This window comes from Pan paniscus, chromosome 1, assembly GCF_029289425.2.
Source record: "Pan paniscus chromosome 1, NHGRI_mPanPan1-v2.0_pri, whole genome shotgun sequence".
In the NCBI taxonomy this organism is placed as follows: domain Eukaryota; kingdom Metazoa; phylum Chordata; class Mammalia; order Primates; family Hominidae; genus Pan; species Pan paniscus.
The window spans coordinates 226,291,345-226,310,660 of record NC_073249.2 but is presented as its reverse complement, the minus strand read 5'-3'; the positions used below and the strand labels follow the sequence as shown (position 1 = coordinate 226,310,660).

At 58.8% G+C, this 19,316-nt stretch overlaps 1 protein-coding gene across 7 annotated transcripts in view; it reads right to left on the bottom strand.

Moving 5' to 3' along the window:
* CFAP74 (cilia and flagella associated protein 74) overlaps positions 1-19,316 on the bottom strand; it is a 93,405-nt gene that overhangs the window by 42,948 nt on the left and 31,141 nt on the right. For all 7 annotated transcript variants that reach the window (XM_063602440.1, XM_063602451.1, XM_055099223.2 and 4 more), the window contains exons 7-14: positions 12,417-12,590; positions 11,329-11,439; positions 10,369-10,471; positions 9,047-9,204; positions 6,707-6,908; positions 4,475-4,630; positions 2,991-3,164; positions 1,838-1,956 (exon numbers count right to left, since the gene is read on the bottom strand). In XM_063602440.1, coding sequence (XP_063458510.1) covers positions 1,838-1,956; positions 2,991-3,164; positions 4,475-4,630; positions 6,707-6,908; positions 9,047-9,204; positions 10,369-10,471; positions 11,329-11,439; positions 12,417-12,590 — 1,197 coding nt within the window. The remainder of the gene's footprint in view (positions 1-1,837; positions 1,957-2,990; positions 3,165-4,474; positions 4,631-6,706; positions 6,909-9,046; positions 9,205-10,368; positions 10,472-11,328; positions 11,440-12,416; positions 12,591-19,316) is intronic.

Sequence of the window (19,316 nt, the reverse complement as noted above, 5' to 3'; positions counted from 1 at the left end):
CTGATCTCAGGGAGGGGCCATCAGAGCCCACCCGCCCCTGGGGGCAGCCTCAGGAAGACGCCTGGTGGGAGAAGAGGAGGCCCCTCTGGAGCCTGGGCAGCAAGGGGGGAATGAGGATCCTGCCCTTGCTGACCCTCTTTTGAGAAGCTGCACTTCACAATGCTCGCGGGAGTGGAAACTCCTGAACTGGGAATCCGAAAGCCATCCTGGACCTACAAACCTGTCCACAAAGAGAAAACTGGCAGGAAGCAGGAAGTAGAAGAGAAAGAACGTTCTTAAAAATAAAGTAAGTTAGGCTGGGTGCTGTGGCTCACGCCTGTAATCCCAGCATTTTGGGAGGCCGAGGTGGGCCTCGGATCACCTGAGGTCAGGAGTTCATGACCAGCCTGGCCAACATGGTGAAACCCCGTCTCTACTAAAATACAAAAAATTAACCGGACATGGTGGCGGGCGCCTGTTATCCGAGCTACTCAGGAGGCTGAGGCAGAAGAATCGCTTGAACCCAGGAGGCAGAGGTTGCAGTGAGCCGAGATTGTGCCACTATACTCCAGCCTGGGCAACAAGACTGAAACTCCATCTCAAAAAAAATAAAAATAAAAAAATAAGTTACTAAGGAGCAGAAGAAAAGAGAAACATTGCAGAAAACATGGAAAAGGCCGTCAGAGGAAAAATGAAGAAAAATAAAATAAAAGAGAAAACAAGAAAATGGGCCAGGCACAGGGGCTCACACCTGTAATCCCAGCACTTGGGGAGGCTGAGGCAGGTGGATCACTTGAGCTCAGGAGTTTGAGACCAGCCTGGGAAACACAGTGAAACCCTGTCTCTACAAAAAATAGAAAAATTAGCCGGGCTTGGTGGCACACAGCTGTGGTCCCAGTTACTCAGGAGGCTGATTGAGGCAGGAGGATTGCTGGAGCCTGGGAAATTGAGGCTGCAGTGAACTGAGATCGCGCCACTGCACTCCAGTCTGGGTGACAGAGCAAGACCCTGTCAAAAACAAAACAAAGGAAAGCAGAAAGCATTAAAGGCAACCAGAAGGAAAACAGTAGACACCAAAGACCAGCAAGGAGGATCCAAAACACAGGTAAGTGGAGTCTGCAAGGAAGCAAATGGAAACATTGTTACAGAGTGAAAGCACGGCCTTAATTCAGGGAGGCAGTGCTGAAATGAAGACAGCTTTCACCTTGACACTGAAAACACTGGCTAATTGCCAGGGAAAACTTATCAGAATGGTCAACATCAAAACATAACAATACAAAAGGAAACTCTGACCAGGTGTGGTGGCTCATGCCTGTAATACCAGTACTTTGGGAGGCCAAGGCAGGTGGACCCCCTGAGGTCAGGAGTTTGAGACCAGCCTGGGCAATATGGTAAAACCCGGTCTCTACTAAAAATATAAAAATTAGCCAGGCGTAGTGGCAGGTGCCTGTAATCCCAGCTACTGGGGAGGCTGAGGCAGGAGAATCTCTTGAATCCAGGAGGTAGAGGTTGCAGTGAGCTGAGACCGCGCCATTGCACTTGCACTCCAGCCTGGGCGACAGAGCAAGACTCCATCTCAAAAAAAAAAAAAAAAAAGGCAACAAAACAAAACAAAAACAAAAGGAAACTTGGGCAGCCAGGCAAAAGCTCCAGCCATTCGTGAAGGGAAATGGGCTTGGTCTCGGACGACTTTGACACAAGAAGACAGAGGAGCCCCCTCTACAAAATCTTCGTGAAAATCGGACCTGAGGGCTTATGCCCAGATAGAGCCTGTTCCAGCCGTTCTGAACATGAAGGGACCTATGAACCTCCTGCTGTCCCTGCGCCGCGTCCCTCCCTGTCTGAGCCGTCCTCTTACTCGACGTGGATGAAGTCCCGGAGGTGCCCCTCCACGCCCACCAGCTTGCAGTAGTTGATCGTGTAGGTGGTGTTGACCAACGTGATCTTTTTCTTGTACACTTTGCCAATATCAAAGTCCTGGGAAAGGCCGAGGTAGCAGCTTCAGAGCGGGTCGGAGGGGGCTGTGCTATGAGCACCGAGGCAGCTTTGCCTCAAGGTAACCGCTGGTGAGCATTTGCCAACTAGGGAGAGGTTCCCAGGGAACAATTTCCAAGGTTTCTCCCAGAATCGAGAAGGCCCCTGGGGTGCATGAAGGACAGGTCTGGGGGTGGAACCTGTCACATAAGAGCCTTCGCCACTTGAGGCAGGATGGGGCCTTGCTGGGGCCCGCAGGTGGGAGTGAGAGAAAAGGCTCAGACACTGTGGGTTCCAAGGTGGGTCCCTGACTCCATGGATGGACTTGAGCTGGGGTCAAATGCAGGAGCCCACAGCCCGCTCTGTCTTGCAGAGTTCGGCGGAGGCGTCCAGGCACCAACCTCAGCCTCACATGTTCCCACCCTGTCCCTGCTACATCCCTGTCCCGAGGTTCAGGGGACCCCCACTGCCCCAAGTGGCAGAGGGCTTTCGGGGCCACGGCACCCCCATTGCTCAGAATTTGGCCCTCAGACTGGCGTCCAGCCCTCCATGGGGATGGGGCCCTCTCCCTCCACCTCCTGGAAGAGAAGGTCCACACTTGGGCCTGTGCCTCCTGAGGAAGCCCCTGGGTTTTCCAGCGTTAAAAAGCGAAAGGCAGGCCGGGCGCAGTGGCTCATGCCTGCAATCCCAGCACTTTGGGAGGCTGAGGCGGGCAGATCGCCTGAGGTCAGGAGTTCGAGACCAGCCTGGCCTACATGGTGAAACCCCGTCTCTACTAAAAATACAAAAATTAGCCAGGCGTGGTGGCAGGCGCCTGTAATCCCTGCTACTCGGGAGGCTGAGGCAGGAGAATCGCTTGAACCCAGGAGGCGGAGGTTGCAGTGACCTGAGATTATGCCGTTGCACTCCAGCCTGGGCGACAGAGTGAGACTCCATCTCAAAAAAAAGCAAAAGGTGTCAGGGGTTGGGCTGCGGCAGGGCTCCCCTGCTGTCCCGTGCTGCTGCCTGTCCCGTTCCTGGCCCAGCTGCGGGCTCACCTGGAAGTGCAGGAGCTCCGGTTTGCTGTTGAAGGGGCGTCCTTGGAACTCACGCCCCCACACCACCTGCTTGTGGACCACCCTGCTCCGCAGCCGCTCCACTGTGCGCTCCAGGATGTCCTTGTCCATCTTTGTCCCGCCCACGGGCTTTCGGTCCACGTCCTCCTTGGGCACCTGGGGGTCACAGAGACAGAGGCTGGGGCTGTTAGCGGCTCCACCTGGGCGGCGCCGGTGGCAGCTCGGAGGCGACGGTAGCGGTTAGCAGAGCACGGACAGCCCAGCCCCACCGGCTGCCACCAGCACCGGAGCTGGGAAGAGCCCCATGGCCCGGGGAGTTGCTCTGAGTTGCTCAGAAAGGCCCTGAGGGACCGACTGACTTTCTGCTCCATTGACAAGGCAGGGACCCCTCACTTCCGAAAAAGAGGAAACCAGGAAACAAGAGCAGACAGCTCCAGATTCAGGTGGATTTCTGGGAAATGATGTGGAGGGGGAACTTTCCAGATTGTTAAATCAGGACAAGAGGAAGGTTTTGAAAGGTTCTGCAGGAAGCAGTTTTCTCGAGCGGGCAGTGTCAGCACACACTGGGCTTTCTCAGATGAAAAGCCGCTTCCCTGGCCAACACCAGCAACCAGGAAGATCAGAACTGGAGTCCTGAACTGTCCCTTCAGAAGCTGCTTGGACTCTGCGTGGGTCCTGGCTCTGGGCTGTGGGCTGTCCCTGCTGGTGCCCATGCCCGGCAGCCGGGCAGCCTCCTCCCTGGCTTCCCGGGGTGGGGGGGGCACTTGGGACCCTCCTCTTGTCCAGAGGCAGCCTTCTCCCTTGGGTGTCCCCAGTGGGCAGGTGGTGGCTCTGCCTGGCCTGTCTTGTTCACCACCCCGGTCAGCCCGGCATCCCCAGAACCAGCAGAACCAGGTGGCTTTTGCCCTGACAGTAGAGGTGGCCAATGCTTACAGAAACCGGGCGGCGGGCATTGCCCTCCCACGTGGGACAGGGCCACAGCCTGAGCCACACTGCTGCAGAGACCGTGTCTTGCTGTAACTGCTCTTTCAGAGGCAGAAGGACCCCAGCGCCAGATGGGGCATGTTTCTTACAAAAGGCCGTCAAAGAAAGTTTGCACGCTTCTTCTAGAAAGATGCTTCTCCAATAGTACACGGAGTAGCTCAGAGTCATTCCCTCAGCCTTTCAGCTTTGGAGCCCCACCGTCCCTCCCCGTTACACCATGGTGACCGAGCTGTCTGTCAGGGGGAGCTTGGGGTCGTCGAGCACGCGTGGTGCCCTCCAGGCTCCGCGAAGAGGGAAAGGCATGAGTGTGGAGAGGGAGGCGGGGGGCGTCCACACGCAGGAGAGGGTGGCGGGAGATGGCAGGCACAGCCAGGAGAAGCCTCAGAGCAGCTGGTGTGGCCGGGGCAGGCGTGGGAGGTGGCGAGCCGGCGACAGAGGGCCGGGGTCCGTCTGCAAGCGTCTAAAGGAGCAGGAGCTGGTACCTGGTATGGCTTGTAGTCTTCATTCCAAAGCCCAGAGATCTCGGGCTCAGCTAACGTTTCCTCCTCTGAGCTGGCCCCGGGGTCCCCCTGGATAAGCTCACTGGAAACGACTTGCAGCAACCGAGAGGGCCCGGGGCCTGCAGCAGCCTCGTAGTCCTGCAGTCGGGGAGAGGAACATCGCGAAGACACGCTCATGACAGAGAACAGGGAAGAGAAACTCGGCCCAGCCCCCGCCGGTATGGCCCGCTGCCTGCCCCCGTTCTTCTGCCTCATGTACTCTGCATGGAGATAGCGGTGCACACGGTTTTGTAACTTTTTCTACTTGAAATATAAGCATTTTAATACATTATTAAATATTTTTCTACAATGCTCAGAAGAGTCTGCAAAATATTTCCTTTGATAGGAAAATGTTCTAATTCACGGACTGGCATCCTTGGCGCCGATCCTCAGGCACTCATCTGTTCTCATTTTTTTTTTGAAACGCAGTCTTGCACTGTCACCTGGGCTAGAGTGTAGCAGCGCGATCTCAGCTCACTGCAACTTCTATCTCCTGGGTTCACATGATTCTCCTGCCTCAGCCTCCCGAGTAGCTGGGATTGCAGGCGCCTGCCATCACACCCAGCTAATTTTTTGTATTTTTAGTAGAGATGGGGTTTCACTATGTTGGCCAGGCTGGTCTCGAACTCTTGATCTCATGATCCACTCACCCTAGCCTCCCAAAGTACTGGGATTACAGGTGTGAGCCACCGTGCCTGGTGCAGTTCTCATTTCTGTGGATATAAGCCATGCCTGGGAAAAGCCCCAGGCTGACCCCAGGAGGATGGCTGTGGTGGTTTCCTCAGAATGAGTTTGGGGACGGAGCCTTGCCCATCTGCTCTGGCTCTGTCCCAGGCCTGCTGGAGAAGGGGGAACTGGGCCGGGCAGACAGGGTTCTTCTTCCTGGGGACCGTCCTATGGAGCGACAGACAGGAAGTCTGGACGGGGCCAGCGCATTGCTGTTACTGTGACCTGCATAGTGACACAGGTGGTGCCACAGAAAATCACAGGGAGCAGCTCACGGGTGGGGGTGGGGGCAGGGGAGGCTTCTCTGGAGCAAGGAGGCACAGCAGGGTGCTCCCGGCAGAGGGATCGGCGGGTGCAAAGGCCCCGGCGTGAGACGGGCAGTGAGGGGTGGATGTGGCAAAGGCTCGGCCCAGGCACTGGGAGCCTGGGTAGCAGGAAAGGACCTTCTCTGGTGCCCTGAAGGGCACCGCAGAGACCCTGTGGAGGCCAAAGCTGAGGCAGCCCAAGGCTTGCTCTTTCCCAGCAGGGCATCGGTTGCAGCAGTGACCTTGACCTTCAGGTTTTGGGGTACACAAGGGCAGAGACTGCAGCACTGTGCCAGACTCAGGAGAGGACCATTGTCCCTACCCCACACCTTTAGGGAAAGGTAAACTAGAAATACATTCCCCCAACTGAAGCCAGTTGCCTGCAGCAGCAGTGGACACCAAGCAGGCCCTGGACGTGAGTGAGTGAGTGAATGAGTAAGTGAGTGAATAAGTGAATGTGTGAGTGAATGAATGAATGAGTAAATCAGTGAGTGAGCGAATGAATGAGTGAATGAGTAAAGAATGAGAGAATGAGTGAGTGAATGAGTGAATGAGCGAATGAGTGAATGAATGAGTCAATGAGTGAATGAATAAGTGTATCAGTGAGTGAGTGAGTGAATGAATGAAGAATCAGTGAGTGAATGAATGAAGAAAGAATGAGTGAGTGAACGAATAAAGGATGAGTGAGTGAATGAATGAGTGATAGGAAAGCTGTCCTCTAGGTGCTATCAGGAGTGCTTTGTAGCAGGGTGATCCCAGGCATGTGGTCTGAACGGCTGTGCACATCTCCCTGGCAGGCGGCTGACCCAGCTCTCTACAGGAACAGGCAAGGTGGTCCTAGCCTGGTGGGCAGCAACACTGCTGGGGGTGACGCAGGGTCTGGTGGGCACACCGAGACCAGGAGGACACTGGACCCTTGCTGGGGATGCTGCGGCCATGGGCCTCTCTCATGTGGTGGGTCCGTAGTGTGTCTTGTCCCCTTGTCCTTGAGCTGAGTGGCGGCCACTCGGCGGGCTCAGCAACCCCCTGCAGGTGGCCATGGTGCTGAGGTCCTCAGAGGATGTCTCACCACGCCTGAGCCCTGAGGCCCCACCTGCCCTCCACAGGTGTGCGGCTTCTGTCCACAGGAAGGCGGTTTGCTCACCAGTGTGGACGTGTTGGTTGGGACTGTGGTCTTCTCCTTGCAAAAGTCAGAAATGTAGTTCCAGGTCTTGTCCCTCAGGGTCGGCCGGTGCCTGGCACTGGTGGGGGGATGCTGTTTCTTCCTCTTTTCCTCCTCAGCCTCCTCTTTCAGAATCCGACTGACGATCTCCTGCTTTCTGAGCTTCTGCTCCTCCTCAAAGGCCCTGCGTGGAGTCGCTTCTCAGATGAGTGCAAGAGGCCCCCTGCCTCCACCTTGCCCCAGGTGAGACGGCGCCCAGCGGCCCCTCCCTAGTGCCCTCCTGGGGGCTCCGGTCCTGCCCAGCAGCCCCAGGTGAGACAGCGCCCGGCGGCCCCTTCCTAGCGCCCTCCTGGGGACTCCATCCTGCCCAGCAGGGCTCTTGGGGTGGGAACTTCCTGGTCCTGGGGCTAAACGCAAGCTCCAGTGGGAAGCAGATGGGCAGAGGCCAAGCCAGAGGTTCCAGGCTTAAACCCCAGCCCTGCCCAGCCCTGTCCAGCTCTGTCCAGCCCTGCCCTGCCCAGTCCATCCCTGCCAAGCCCAGTCCTGCTCAGTCCTGCCCAGCCCTGCCCAGCCCAGCCCTGTCCAGCCCAGCCCTGCCCAGCCCAGCCTAGCCCTGCCCAGCCCTGCCCAACCCAGCCCTGCCCTGCCCTGTCCAGCCCTGCCCTGCCCAGCCCAGACCTTCCCAGCCCAGCCCTGCTCTGCCCAGCCCTGCCCAGCCCTGCACTGCCCAGCCCTGCCTTGCCCAGCCCTGCCCAGCCCATCCCTGCCCAGCCTAGCCCATCCCTGCCAAGCTGTCCTGTCTAGTCCTGCCCAGCCCAGCCCTGTCCAGCCCAGCCCTGCCCAGCCCAGCCTAGCCCTGCCCAGCCCTGCCCAACCCAGCCCTGCCCTGCCCTGTCCAGCCCTGCCCTGCCCAGCCCAGACCTTCCTAGCCCAGCCCTGCTCTGCCCAGCCCTGCACTGCGCAGCCCTGCCTTGCCCAGCCCAGCCCAGCCCAGCCCTGCCCAGCCCTGCCCAACCCAGCCCTGCCCTGCCCAGCCCAGCCTTGCCCAGCTTAGCCCTGCCCTGCCCAGCCCAGCCCATCCCTTCCAAGTCCAGTCCTGTCCAGCCCTGCCTAGTCCAGCCCTGCCCAGCCTAGCCCTGCCCAGCCCAGCCCTGCCCACTTAGCAGCCCAGTCCCCCAGCAGCCTTGGCTGCCCAGAGGGCTTCTTCCAAGCCCTTGTTTTTAGGCTGGCGTGGGGCTGCCACTGAGAGTACCACCAGGGCTAAAGATGTTCATCCACTCACTGCAGCTGCACTTCCCGGGTGCCTCCTACATGCCAGGCCTGCGCCAGGCTAAGGGATGTATAGGCGGTGGAGCCGCTGCCAGGACCCCCCCACCCAGGTGGGCAGGCTGATGGGTGGTGGAGAACTCTGATCGTGACTCAGGGGGGTGGGGAGGAGGCACTCAGGGCTCTGTGGCACCCAGAGGAGGATGCCTTGCCCAGTGAGAGGGCCAGGAGCCCTCGCCCAGGCAGATCCTAAGCAGTGATTGGCCAGGGCCGTGAACAGGGAGACTGGGATGGGGAGAAAGGGCCAGGCTCCCGGGATGAGGGCAGCTTCGGGCAAAACCCAGGACAGGGTGGTTTGCGTGGAGGTCACTGGGGAGCGTTATGGGCAGGGCTGGGAAAGGTGAGACTGAGTGGGAGGGAGGGGCCTTGTAGGAACCTGGCCCCGAGGTCTGGATCTCAGGAAGCCCAGTGGGGCCCGTGGGTGGGGGGTCCGAGAGGGCAACATGGGCCCCCGTTTGGAGAAGAACAGAGAGTGAAGCCAGAAGCAACGTGTTCACCACGGACCCAAGCTGGCAGGAGGTGGTCTGAGGGGCCAGGAGGGCCCCAAGGCCGTGGCAGCAGGAAGCCAGGTGGACGGCCCTGGACAGGGAGTGAGCAAGGGCAGGCCCAGCAGCACCAGGTTCCCTGGAGGAGCCTGGTGCTCCCTGGAGACTTCTGGGTGGGCCAGGAAAGAGCCCGCCAGTCCCTCCTTGTGAGAAGTCAGGACAGGAGCCGGAGGCTCTCGACAGGGGCCGGGGTTTCAGAGTCTGGGAGGGGAGAAGGGGCCGAGGGTTGGGCGTGGACTGGAGTAGGGGCAGGGCTGGGCAGGCTGAGTCAGGCCCAGGCAGGGCAAGGGTAGCAGCCTGGAGCCCCTGTTCCCGTGCCCCACAGCCGCCTGAGTGGGCGCCCTGGGAGAGAGAGCAGCTTTGCTCAATGTGAAGCCGAACCCCCTTGGCTCTCCCTGCACCCACTGACTGGGCGGGTGCCTCCCGGTGGCACCTCTGCCACCACCCTCACCTCTTCTGGGCCTCCAGCTCCTGGTGCCGGCGCTGGTGGACAAGGTGCCTGAACGCATCCCTGCCCTGGGCCAGAATCGCCTTCTTCTCAGCCTGGACCCTCTGCTCCGCCAGCTCTGCCTTGGCACGGTCCCATGCTTGGAACTTCCGCAGTGTGTCCTTGGAAACAGAGAGCACTGAGATGACAGCAGCAGCACCCACGGGCACATGCACATGCTCACACCTGCACATGTGCACACACAGGTTCATACATGCAAACCTGCACACACGTGCGCACACACACACATCACACATGCACACCTGCACACACGTGCACACACATGCTCACACCTGCACACCTGCACACACTCATACATGCACACCTGCACACGTGCACACATGCTCACATGTGCACACACATGCTCACACATGCACATCTGGACACACATGCACACCTGCACCCACGTGCACACATGCTCACATGCACACCTGCACACATACGCATGCACGCCTGCACACACATGCACACACATGCACACACATACACACATGCAAACCTGCACACACGTGCACATACACGCTCACACATGCACAGCTGCAGACACATGCACACCTGCACACACGTGCACACACATGCACACGTGCACACCTGCACACACTCACATGCACACATGCACACCTGCACACACCTGCACACATGCTCACATGCACACCTGCACACATGCACACCTGCACACACACGGTCACACATTCACACACGTGCACACACACGGTCACACATGCACACACACATGCAAACGTGCACACACACATGCTCACACACTGGGCCGTTGAACACATGTCCTTAAACCAATGTTGACGCCTGCAGATCCTGTGAGAGACCACTGGCAAACTGTCCGCACATCCCAAGCATGGGGCTGGGTGTCCCTGCACGTCACCTGCCCGCCTCTGCTCCTCACCTCTGAGCCTTTGCAGATGCTGTTCCCACTCTTCCCTCCATTTTCCCAGCCTGAATCCCCAGCCTTGGCCCCAGGGCATGGCCTCGAGGCGCCCAGGCCCTCCATGTGTCTCATGAGGACGCCACTGCTTCCCCAACAAGACCAGGCCCCATGGGAGCAGGGCTGGAGTGCCTGCTCCTGCCTGACTCCAGTGCCTGGCCCTGACCCACACGGAACCCGTGGGCAAATCTGTGGCACAGGCTCGGGAAGCCTCCAGGGGTCACCAAGTGCGCGGGTCAGCCCTGGACGCCAGAGGACACGGGCCTGGCTCCCAAGGAGCGGGGGCCCAGGGACGGACCCCGGCAGGGCGCTGAGGGAGAGGCTGGGTGGGGCTGTGGGGGCCTACCCGGTTCGCAGAGATGCTGCCCTTCAGCGCCACCACCGCATCCATGCGTCGCCTCATGTACTCGTGGCACTCCATCTCCTCCTTCTTCTCTTGCTCTCGGATTCTGAGGAAGGACATTTAAACATTTTTGAGGCTCTGTCACCCAGGCTGGTGTGCAGTGGTGCGATCACAGTTCTCTGCAGCCTCAACCTCCCAGGCTCAAGTGATCCTCCTGCCTCAGCCTCCCAAAGCGCTGGGATCACAGTCATGCACCACCACAAACGGCCACATTTTTAACCGAGGAAGTGACACAGCGATGCCGTGTGGGGTGTTAATTACAGGAGCCTCGGTGCTATCATTTCCACCAGGAATGTGATTAATGGTGAGAACACAAGAGGTGGGATGGGCAAAAGGTGCTGGCGCAGAGGCCAGGCCATGACGACATGGTGGGAACATGCCCTGGAGGGCCAGGCCACGAGGACATGGCAGGAACACGCCCAGCGCATCTCAAGGGCCTCTTCTGAAAAGAAACAGTACCTCAGCACTAAAAATACACACTTATTGGTTTTTGATGATAAGGTGGTGATTCAATAATAAAATCAGGAGGCTGGGTGCAGTGGCTCACGTATGTAATCCCGGCACTTTGGGAGGCTGAGGCGGGCAGATCATCACCTGAGGTCAGGAGTTCAAGACCAGCCTGGTCAACATGGTGAAACCCCATCTCTACTAAAAATACAAAAATTAGCCGGGCATGGTGGCGCATGCCTGTAAACCCAGCTACTCAGGAGGCTCAGGCAGGAGAATCGCTTGAACCCGGGAGGCGGAGCAGTGAGCCGAGATCGCGCCACGGCACCCCAGCCTGGGCGACAGAGCAAGGCTCCATCTTAAATAAATAAATAATAAAATCAGGGCATTTCAAGACAAAAGCAAGTGACCCATATTCTTGGGTTTCTCCTTAAGGACGTCGAAGGGAGGCCCTACCTTCCCAGGGAGGCCTTCAGGAACCACACGGCAACCTTGTGGTTCTTCCGAGCGTCCTCCAGCAGCTTCTGGTGCCTGAGCCCGAGCTCCTTCTGGGTGTGCAGGGACTTCCTGTGGGGATATGGGGCCGTCAGAGGGAAACTCGGCATCACACGTCCCATCTGCCCCCAAGCCCTGCACGGCTGGAGCTCGTGTCCCAGAGACGCCGTGGGCCCTTTCGCTCAGCTCTGTCCCGCACGGCCTCCCTTGGGGAGGAGCGAGGGTCCCTGGAGAGCTGATGCCGTGGGCCACACAGATGTCAAACTCTCCATGCTACTGGGGCTCCAGTGCCAGGGAGCCACCAAAGGCAAGGTTTGATCCCAGCTGGGCAGGGGTCTGGGAAGAGGACGGTGCAGGCACAGCAGTGCTGTGGGGAGGGAGGAGGCAGGGGCTGGGGACCTTGTGTCTGCAGCCAGGGCCTGGATTCCACAGGGGTTTGTGGCCTGGGCAGCTGAAGGGAAGGAATGAGATGGGGGAGGGGATGGAGGCCAGAAGGGGGTCCCGAGGAGAGAGGCTCACGGCAGGTTGGGACAGCTGGCCTGATGGCCTGTGGAGCACTTGGGGACTGGCCTAGTAGGTGGCCGGGCCCTGGCTGAGCAGGAGACTCATGACAGAGGACGTGTGGGGAATGGGCCTGAGTGCTCCACGGCCACGCAGGTGGGGGCCGTGGGAGGGGTGCAAAGGAGCAGCCAGAGGTGGGGACGGAGCCCAGAGAATGGCCTGGCTGGGAAAAGGAAGGGGCTGCCGGAGGGAAAGGGGAGGGGCAGTCTCGCTGGAGCGTGGCTTTAGTAGCCAGCTTTAGCGGCTGTATGGTGGCTGCAGCATCTTGGGAGGGCTGGGGCTCTGGGCAGGTGCAGGGGAGTGCCTGACACTTGGGAAGGACTCAAGGGCCCGGTGGAGGAGCAAGCTGGGAGGAGGCAGGGAGGGGTGGAGGTGGATCCGGACAGATGTGGAGGGCGAGGCTGAATCTGGAGACCCCTGGGGGAGAGGGCGGAGGGGCTGGCAGAAGCTGCTGGGAAGGGATGGAGGTGGGCCTGGGTGCCGCCTACCTGATCCTCAGCAGCCGGTTCCGCTCCACCTTCCCCAGGGCCTCCTGCTCTCTGCAGAGCTGCTCGGCTGCGCGCACCTGGAGCCGCCGCCCCGTGGCCTCCACCTCCTCACGGTCAGCTGTCCGGAAGGCCTCGAGTCGCCCCTCCTGGATCTCGATGTGCCACATGGTGTTCCTTCAAACAAGAGGCAAAGCAGCTGGAGACAGGCCCCACAGTCATCCTGGGGTGGGGGTTTCGGCATTGAGTTCTGACAAATCCTCCAGGCAGATGTTGAACTCCCCAGATGGGTTAGCTCCCTCCTCTAGGGGCCATCTCCGCTCTGAGTCGCCCAGACACTGAGGCCCGCCCTGCCTGCCTCCAACCTCAGGAAAATCACTATGGGTTCAATCCAGCCCGGCTAGAGCCTGGCCTGCACTCCCGCGTGCCACCTGCCGGCCTGAGGCTGTGTCCGTTGGCTGCGGTGGGTCTGGGGCAGGCCCTGCCCAGCCTGAGGAAGGCCTTCAGGAAGGGACAGCCGTGACTCTTTGGCTGGGCTGGAGGATCCCTGGTGCAAATTGACCGGCACCCAAGACCACCCCTCAGTCTTCAAATGTGCCTGGGATGGGGGCTAAGGAGCGTGGAGTCAGCCAGCCCTGTCCGGGGCCACATGTCCTGGATGACAGGGGACCTGCCTGACCCCTGGTCTTGGGTGAATTTGTCCTCGACTGTGAGTGTGGCATCTGTGGTGGCCCCAGATGACACAGTGCCCCTTGGTTCTTGGCACAACTCAGGGAAATTTCCGGTGAATCTTTAGTTGGAGGAGTGCGTGTGCCGTGGAGGCTCAGGCTGGGAAAGTTCCTTCTGAGGATGTGGACAGTGTCCTTCTAACAGCAGCCAGGTGAGAGCCGCTGGAGAGGCGGCCTGGACAGAGACACCTGGTGGAGGGATGCAAGGAGCCGCTCCTGGAGACTGCGAACGGTTCCACCCGGAGATGCGGCTCAGGCCGGGGCTGGCCACGCGAGGATCAGAACCCTGGACAAGGTCAGACGCAGGCGTTGAGCTGGCATCCTCACTGCACTGCTGACATTCCACGTGACGTGTGCCACAGCTCTGTCCTAGACACCCGTGATCATGTTCATTTCCACTTCCTCTTTCGTTAAAAGCTTTTCCTGTGGAGCAGAGTCCAGTCTCTCTCCCCACTGCAACGCCTGGGGCAGGGGTCCCACCGCCTTGGCCCTCCGTGAATAAAGTCTGCTTTACATCTTTTTGAAAAAATCATGAACATATGTTGAATTGAGATACTCAATGGTTTTCTCTTTTAACGTGTTAATGTCAAGGATTTCTAATGTTGAGCCTTTTTCGGGGCTCCTAGGATATAAACTCCAACTTGGCAAGGGAGGTGTGTCTGCGTGTCTCACACATGGCTGGATTTCAATGTTGAATGTTTGATTTGGGGTTTTCTGATTTGCCTCCTGAGATCGGGTTCTACTTTCCCTCTCTCGTACGCCCACTTGGTTTTGGCATCGAGGTTGTGTCATTGCGTTTTAGAAACTGGGCATACCATGTTCTTTGTTGGGGTAATTTTAAACAGAGGGCTCCTTTCCAGGGAGCATGGGTCACTTCGGATCTCTGGCTGGTGTCCTGTCACGCAGCGCGTTCATTGCTCCCCAAGTCTGGGGGACTCCGCGGAGCTTCCACGGGCGGGTTATTTCTATTCCTCCCTCGCGTGACTCATGAAATTCTTTAATCTGAGGATTCATGCTCCCATCAATTCTGGAAAACGCTCAGTCATTGTTCTGCTGGCTGTCACTTCCCCTGCCCGGTGATCAGTGCTCCAGTGGCAGTGGGAGCTAACAGCTTGCAGGCTTCCCCTGCCCAGTGATCAGTGCTCCAGTGGCCATGGGAGCTAACAGCTTGCAGGGTCTCTTAGTAAAGAGGCAAGACGCTGTCCCAGATGCTGTCGTCGCCCATTCCTGCTGCTGTAGGAAAACACCCACGACCGGGTCTTTGCAAACAACAGAATTTCATTCCTCAGTTCTGGAGGCCGGGAAGTCCAAGGTCAAGGTGCCAGCAGCTTCGATGGCCTATGAAAGCCTGTTCCTCAAAGGCAGTGCCTGTCTGTGTCCTCACGTGGCAGAGGGACAGAAAGGCTCCCTCAAGCCCTTTTACGAGGCACTAATCGCCCCCATGAGGGCAGGGCCCCCGCGGCCGAATCTCCCAGAGACCCCACCTCTTCCTGCCGTCACCTCCAGGGCGGATTTGGTTTGGACGCGTGTCCCCCGCAGGTCTCGTGTTGAACCGGAGCCCCCAGTGTTGGAGGTGGGCCTGGTGGGAGGTGTTGGGGTCGTGGGGCGGCTCCCTCATGAACGGGTGGGCCGTCTCCTTGGTGACGAGTGAGTTCACGGAAGATCTGGATCTTTGAAAATGTGTGGCACCTCCACCCTCTTGCTTCCCCTCTCACCATGGGAGACACGGCTCCTTCCCCTTCCACTGTGATTGGAGGCTTCCAGAGGCGTCCCGAGAAGCAGATGCCATCATGTTCCCTGTACAGCCTGCAGAACCCTGACCAATCAAACCTCTTTTCTTCTTATTTTTATTTCTTTTAAAATGAGTCTCGCTCTCTCCGCTCTCTCATGCCAGTGCAGTGGCATGATTTCAGCTCACTGCAAACTCCACCTCCCGGGTTCAAGCGATTCTCCCGCCTCAGCCTCTTGAATAGCTGGGATTACAGGCATGCGCCACCACGCCCAGCTAGTTTTTGTATTTTTAGTAGAGACGGGGTTTCACCATGTTGGCCGGGCTGGTCTCAAACTCCTGACCTCAGGTGATCTGCCCACCTTGGCCTCCCAGAGTGCTGGGATTACAGGTGTGAGTCACTGCGTCTGGCCCAAACCTCTTTTCTTTTTTTTTGAGACAGAGTCTCGCTCTGTTGCCCAGGCTGGAGTACAGTGGTGCGGTCTCAGCTCACTGCAAGCTCCGCCTCCCGAGTTCACGCCATTCTCCTGCCTCAGCTTCCTGAGTAGCTGGGACTACAGGCGCCTGCCACCATGCCCGGCTAATTTTTTGTATTTTTCTTAGTAGAGACGGGGTTTCACCGTGTTAGCCAGGATGGTCTCAATCTCCTGACCTCATGATCCACCCGCCTCGGCTTCCCAAGGTGCTGGGATTACAGGTGTGAGCCACCTCGCCCAGCCACCTCTTTTCTTTATATGACTCAGTGTCAGGCATTTCTTTATAGTGACACAAAGACTGACGAACAATAGCGTTGAGTTCCAGCAGACCAATTTCAGGGGCACTGGCCTTCAGACCAGAGCAGAGGCTGATTGGGAAAGATTGGGATTTTGAGAATGGGAGCGAGGACATTTGAGGGTATCTGCACACATCTGAGCGAGTGCCCCAAACCGCCAAGCCCCTCTGCATATCCGTCCACAGGGAAGCAGCCTTCCCCTCCCTCAAAGGCAGGCTCTGCTGCCTGGGGGCCCCGTAACACCTCCCTGAGGGGCTGCCAGAGCTCCTCATGACCCCCTTGCCATCCTCTCTGGCCCAGATGCTCCCAGGGGCAAGAACAAAGTCTGAACTGAACTGAGAGGAGAAGGATCCCAGAGGAGAAGAATGTAGCCAATCTACACAGCAGGACGTGGGGGAAGGTGTGTGGGAATGAATTCCAACCCTGCCAGACCGCAGAGGAAAGAGCCTGTCCGAGGCTGGCCTGGGCATCTGATGTGGACATGCCACCAGCTCACCCACCCACTGCAGGCGGCTCCCATCACAAACTCAGCTGATCGAGGAAACCTGGACCCAAGAGAGACCTGCACCGCAGAAAGCTAGATGCCAGAAAGTCATGCAGAAGAAGGAATCCAAATGTTTGGAGAGACAACCCGTTGGAAAGTTTGTTGTTGCTGTTGTTGAGATGGTGTCTCGCTCTGTGGCCCAGGCTGGAGTGCAGTGGCGCAGTCTCAGCTCACTGCAGCCTTGACCTCCTGGGCTTGCTTAATCAATCCTCCCACCTCAGCCTGTAATCTTGAGTAGCTGGGATTACAGGTGCACGCCACCACGCCCAGCTAAGTTTGGTATTTTTTGTACAGATGGGGTTTCACCATGTTCCCAGGCTGATCTCAAACTCCGGGGCTCAAGCGATCTGCCCACCTTGGCCTCCCAAAGTGTTGGGATTACAGGCGTGAGCCACTGCATCCAGCTGTTGGTGAGTGTGACGGTGAGTGTGACCACATATAGAAGACATGTTCTTCATTATGGCTCCAGTGAGGAGAGTCCTGTGCCCTTTGAAAGCACCGAGGGGCACTCCGGACTGCGCGGGGGCCTGGCAGGGATGTTGCCTTTGAGGGGCTCCCTGTTGCCTTGGGGCGATGCTGGACCTGGGAGGGGTGGTGGAGCCCTGGGGTGCTGCTAGGCCTGGGAGGGAGCCGGGCTGGTTCCTCGGTGGGCAGCAGGGCAGCGTGTCTCAGCGGGGATGGGTGGAAGGGGTTTGGGGCGGTGGTTAATTGATTTTGGGGTCCCTAGGGCTGAAGTAGATGGGGACCCCACTCAAGTCCAGTTTATCTGAAGAGCCAGTGTGGTCAGTTGCAGAGGTGATGATGAAGGTTGGAGGCTGGAGAGATGGGACCCGGCTGGTTTTGAAGATGGAGGAGGAACGCAGGAAGCTTTGGAGCTGGAAAAGGCGAGGACATGGATTCTCCTCGGAGGCTTCCGTGGGGAACCAGCCCTGCCCACACCTTGACTTTAGCCCAGTGGGACGCGTGTTGGGCCAATGACCTCTAGAACTGCAAGCTCATGAATCCGCGTCCTGCTGAGCTGTTAGGTTTGTGGATTTGTCACTGCAGCGATGGGACACGGGTGCAGTCAGGGAAGCCTCAGAGCAGGCCGGGACACAGCACCAGCGCCCTGCCGTGGGTCCCATGTGGCCAAGCGGGGTGCACACAAAGCCTCCTCTTCGTGCTGAGCTGGGCGTGGGAAGGTGTCATGTGACGAGGCTGCGCAGAACACACGTGTGGTACTGAGCTGGGCATGGGAAGGCGTCACGTGACGAGGCTGCACAGAACACGTGTGTCGTGCTGAGCTGGGCGTGGGAAGGCGTCACGTGACGAGGCTGCGCAGAACACGCGTGTGGTACTGAGCTGGGTGTGGGAAGGCGTCACGTGACGAGGCTGCACAGAACACGCGTGTCGTGCTGAGCTGGGCGTGGGAAGGCATCACGTGATGAAGCTGCACAGAACACGTGTGTCGTGCTGAGCTAGGCGTGGGAAGGTGTCGCGTGATGAGGCTGCGCAGAACACGCGTGTCATGCTGAGCTGGGCGTGGGAAGGCGTCACGTGACGAGGCTGCACAGAACACGTGTGTCGTGCTGAGCTGGGCGTGGGAAGGCGTCATGTGACGAGGCTGCACAGAACTCGTGTCGTGCTGAGCTGGGCGTGGGAAGGCGTCACGTGACAAGGCTGTGCAGAACACGCGTGTCGTGCTGAGCTGGGCATGGGAAGGCATCACGTGACGAGGCTGCACAGAACACGTGTCTCGTGCTGAGCTGGGCGTGGGAAGGCGTCACGTGACGAGGCTGCACAGAACACGTGTGTCATGCTGAGCTGGGCGTGGGAAGGCGTCATGTGACGAGGCTGCACAGAACACGTGTGTCGTGCTGAGCTGGGCGTGGGAAGGCGTCATGTGACGAGGCTGCACAGAACATGCGTGTGGTACTGAGCTGGGTGTGGGAAGGCGTCACGTGATGAGGCTGCACAGAACACACGTGTGGTACTGAGCTGGGCGTGGGAAGGCGTCACGTGACGAGGCTGCGCAGAACACACGTGTGGTACTGAGCTGGGCATGGGAAGGTGTCATGTGACGAGGCTGCACAGAACACGTGTGTCGTGCTGAGCTGGGCGTGGGAAGGCGTCACGTGACGAGGCTGCGCAGAACACGCGTGTGGTACTGAGCTGGGTGTGGGAAGGCGTCACGTGACGAGGCTGCGCAGAACACGCGTGTCGTGCTGAGCTGGGCGTGGGAAGGCATCACGTGATGAAGCTGCACAGAACACGTGTGTCGTGCTGAGCTGGGCGTGGGAAGGTGTCGCGTGATGAGGCTGCGCAGAACATGCGTGTCATGCTCAGCTGGGCGTGGGAAGGCGTCACGTGACGAGGCTGCACAGAACACGTGTGTCGTGCTGAGCTGGGTGTGGGAAGGCGTCATGTGACGAGGCTGCACAGAACTCGTGTCGTGCTGAGCTGGGCGTGGGAAGGCGTCATGTGACGAGGCTGCACAGAACACGTGTGTCGTGCTAAGCTGGGCGTGGGAAGGTGTCACGTGACAAGGCTGCGCAGAACACGCATGTGGTACTGAGCTGGGTGTGGGAAGGCATCACGTGACAAAGCTGCACAGAACACGCGTGTCGTGCTGAGCTGGGCGTGGGAAGGCGTCACGTGACGAGGCTGCGCAGAACACACGTGTGGTACTGAGCTGGGCGTGGGAAGGCGTCACGTGACGAGGCTGCGCAGAACACGCGTGTGGTGCTGAGCTGGGCGTGGGAAGGCGTCACGTGACGAGGCTGCACAGAACACGCATGTGCTGCTGAGCTGGGCGTGGGAAGGCGTCACGTGACGAGGCTGCGCAGAACACGTGTGTGGTACTGAGCTGGGTGTGGGAAGGTGTCACGTGACGAGGCTGCACACAACATGCGTGTGGTACTGAGCTGGGTGTGGGAAGGCATCATGTGACGAGGCTGCGCAGAACACGCGTGTGATCGCTCACGCCTGCCTCCCACCACCGAAGCAGCCTCCACCAGGCAGGGCTCTGCTGCTTCATTCATGGGAGAGGCCCAAAGGCTTCGGACGGCATCTGGCACGCAGTGGGCGCCCTCTTACCGCGTGGGGAGGACGGGTGAACGAGAGACTGTATCTAAGCCACCAGCACAGATCG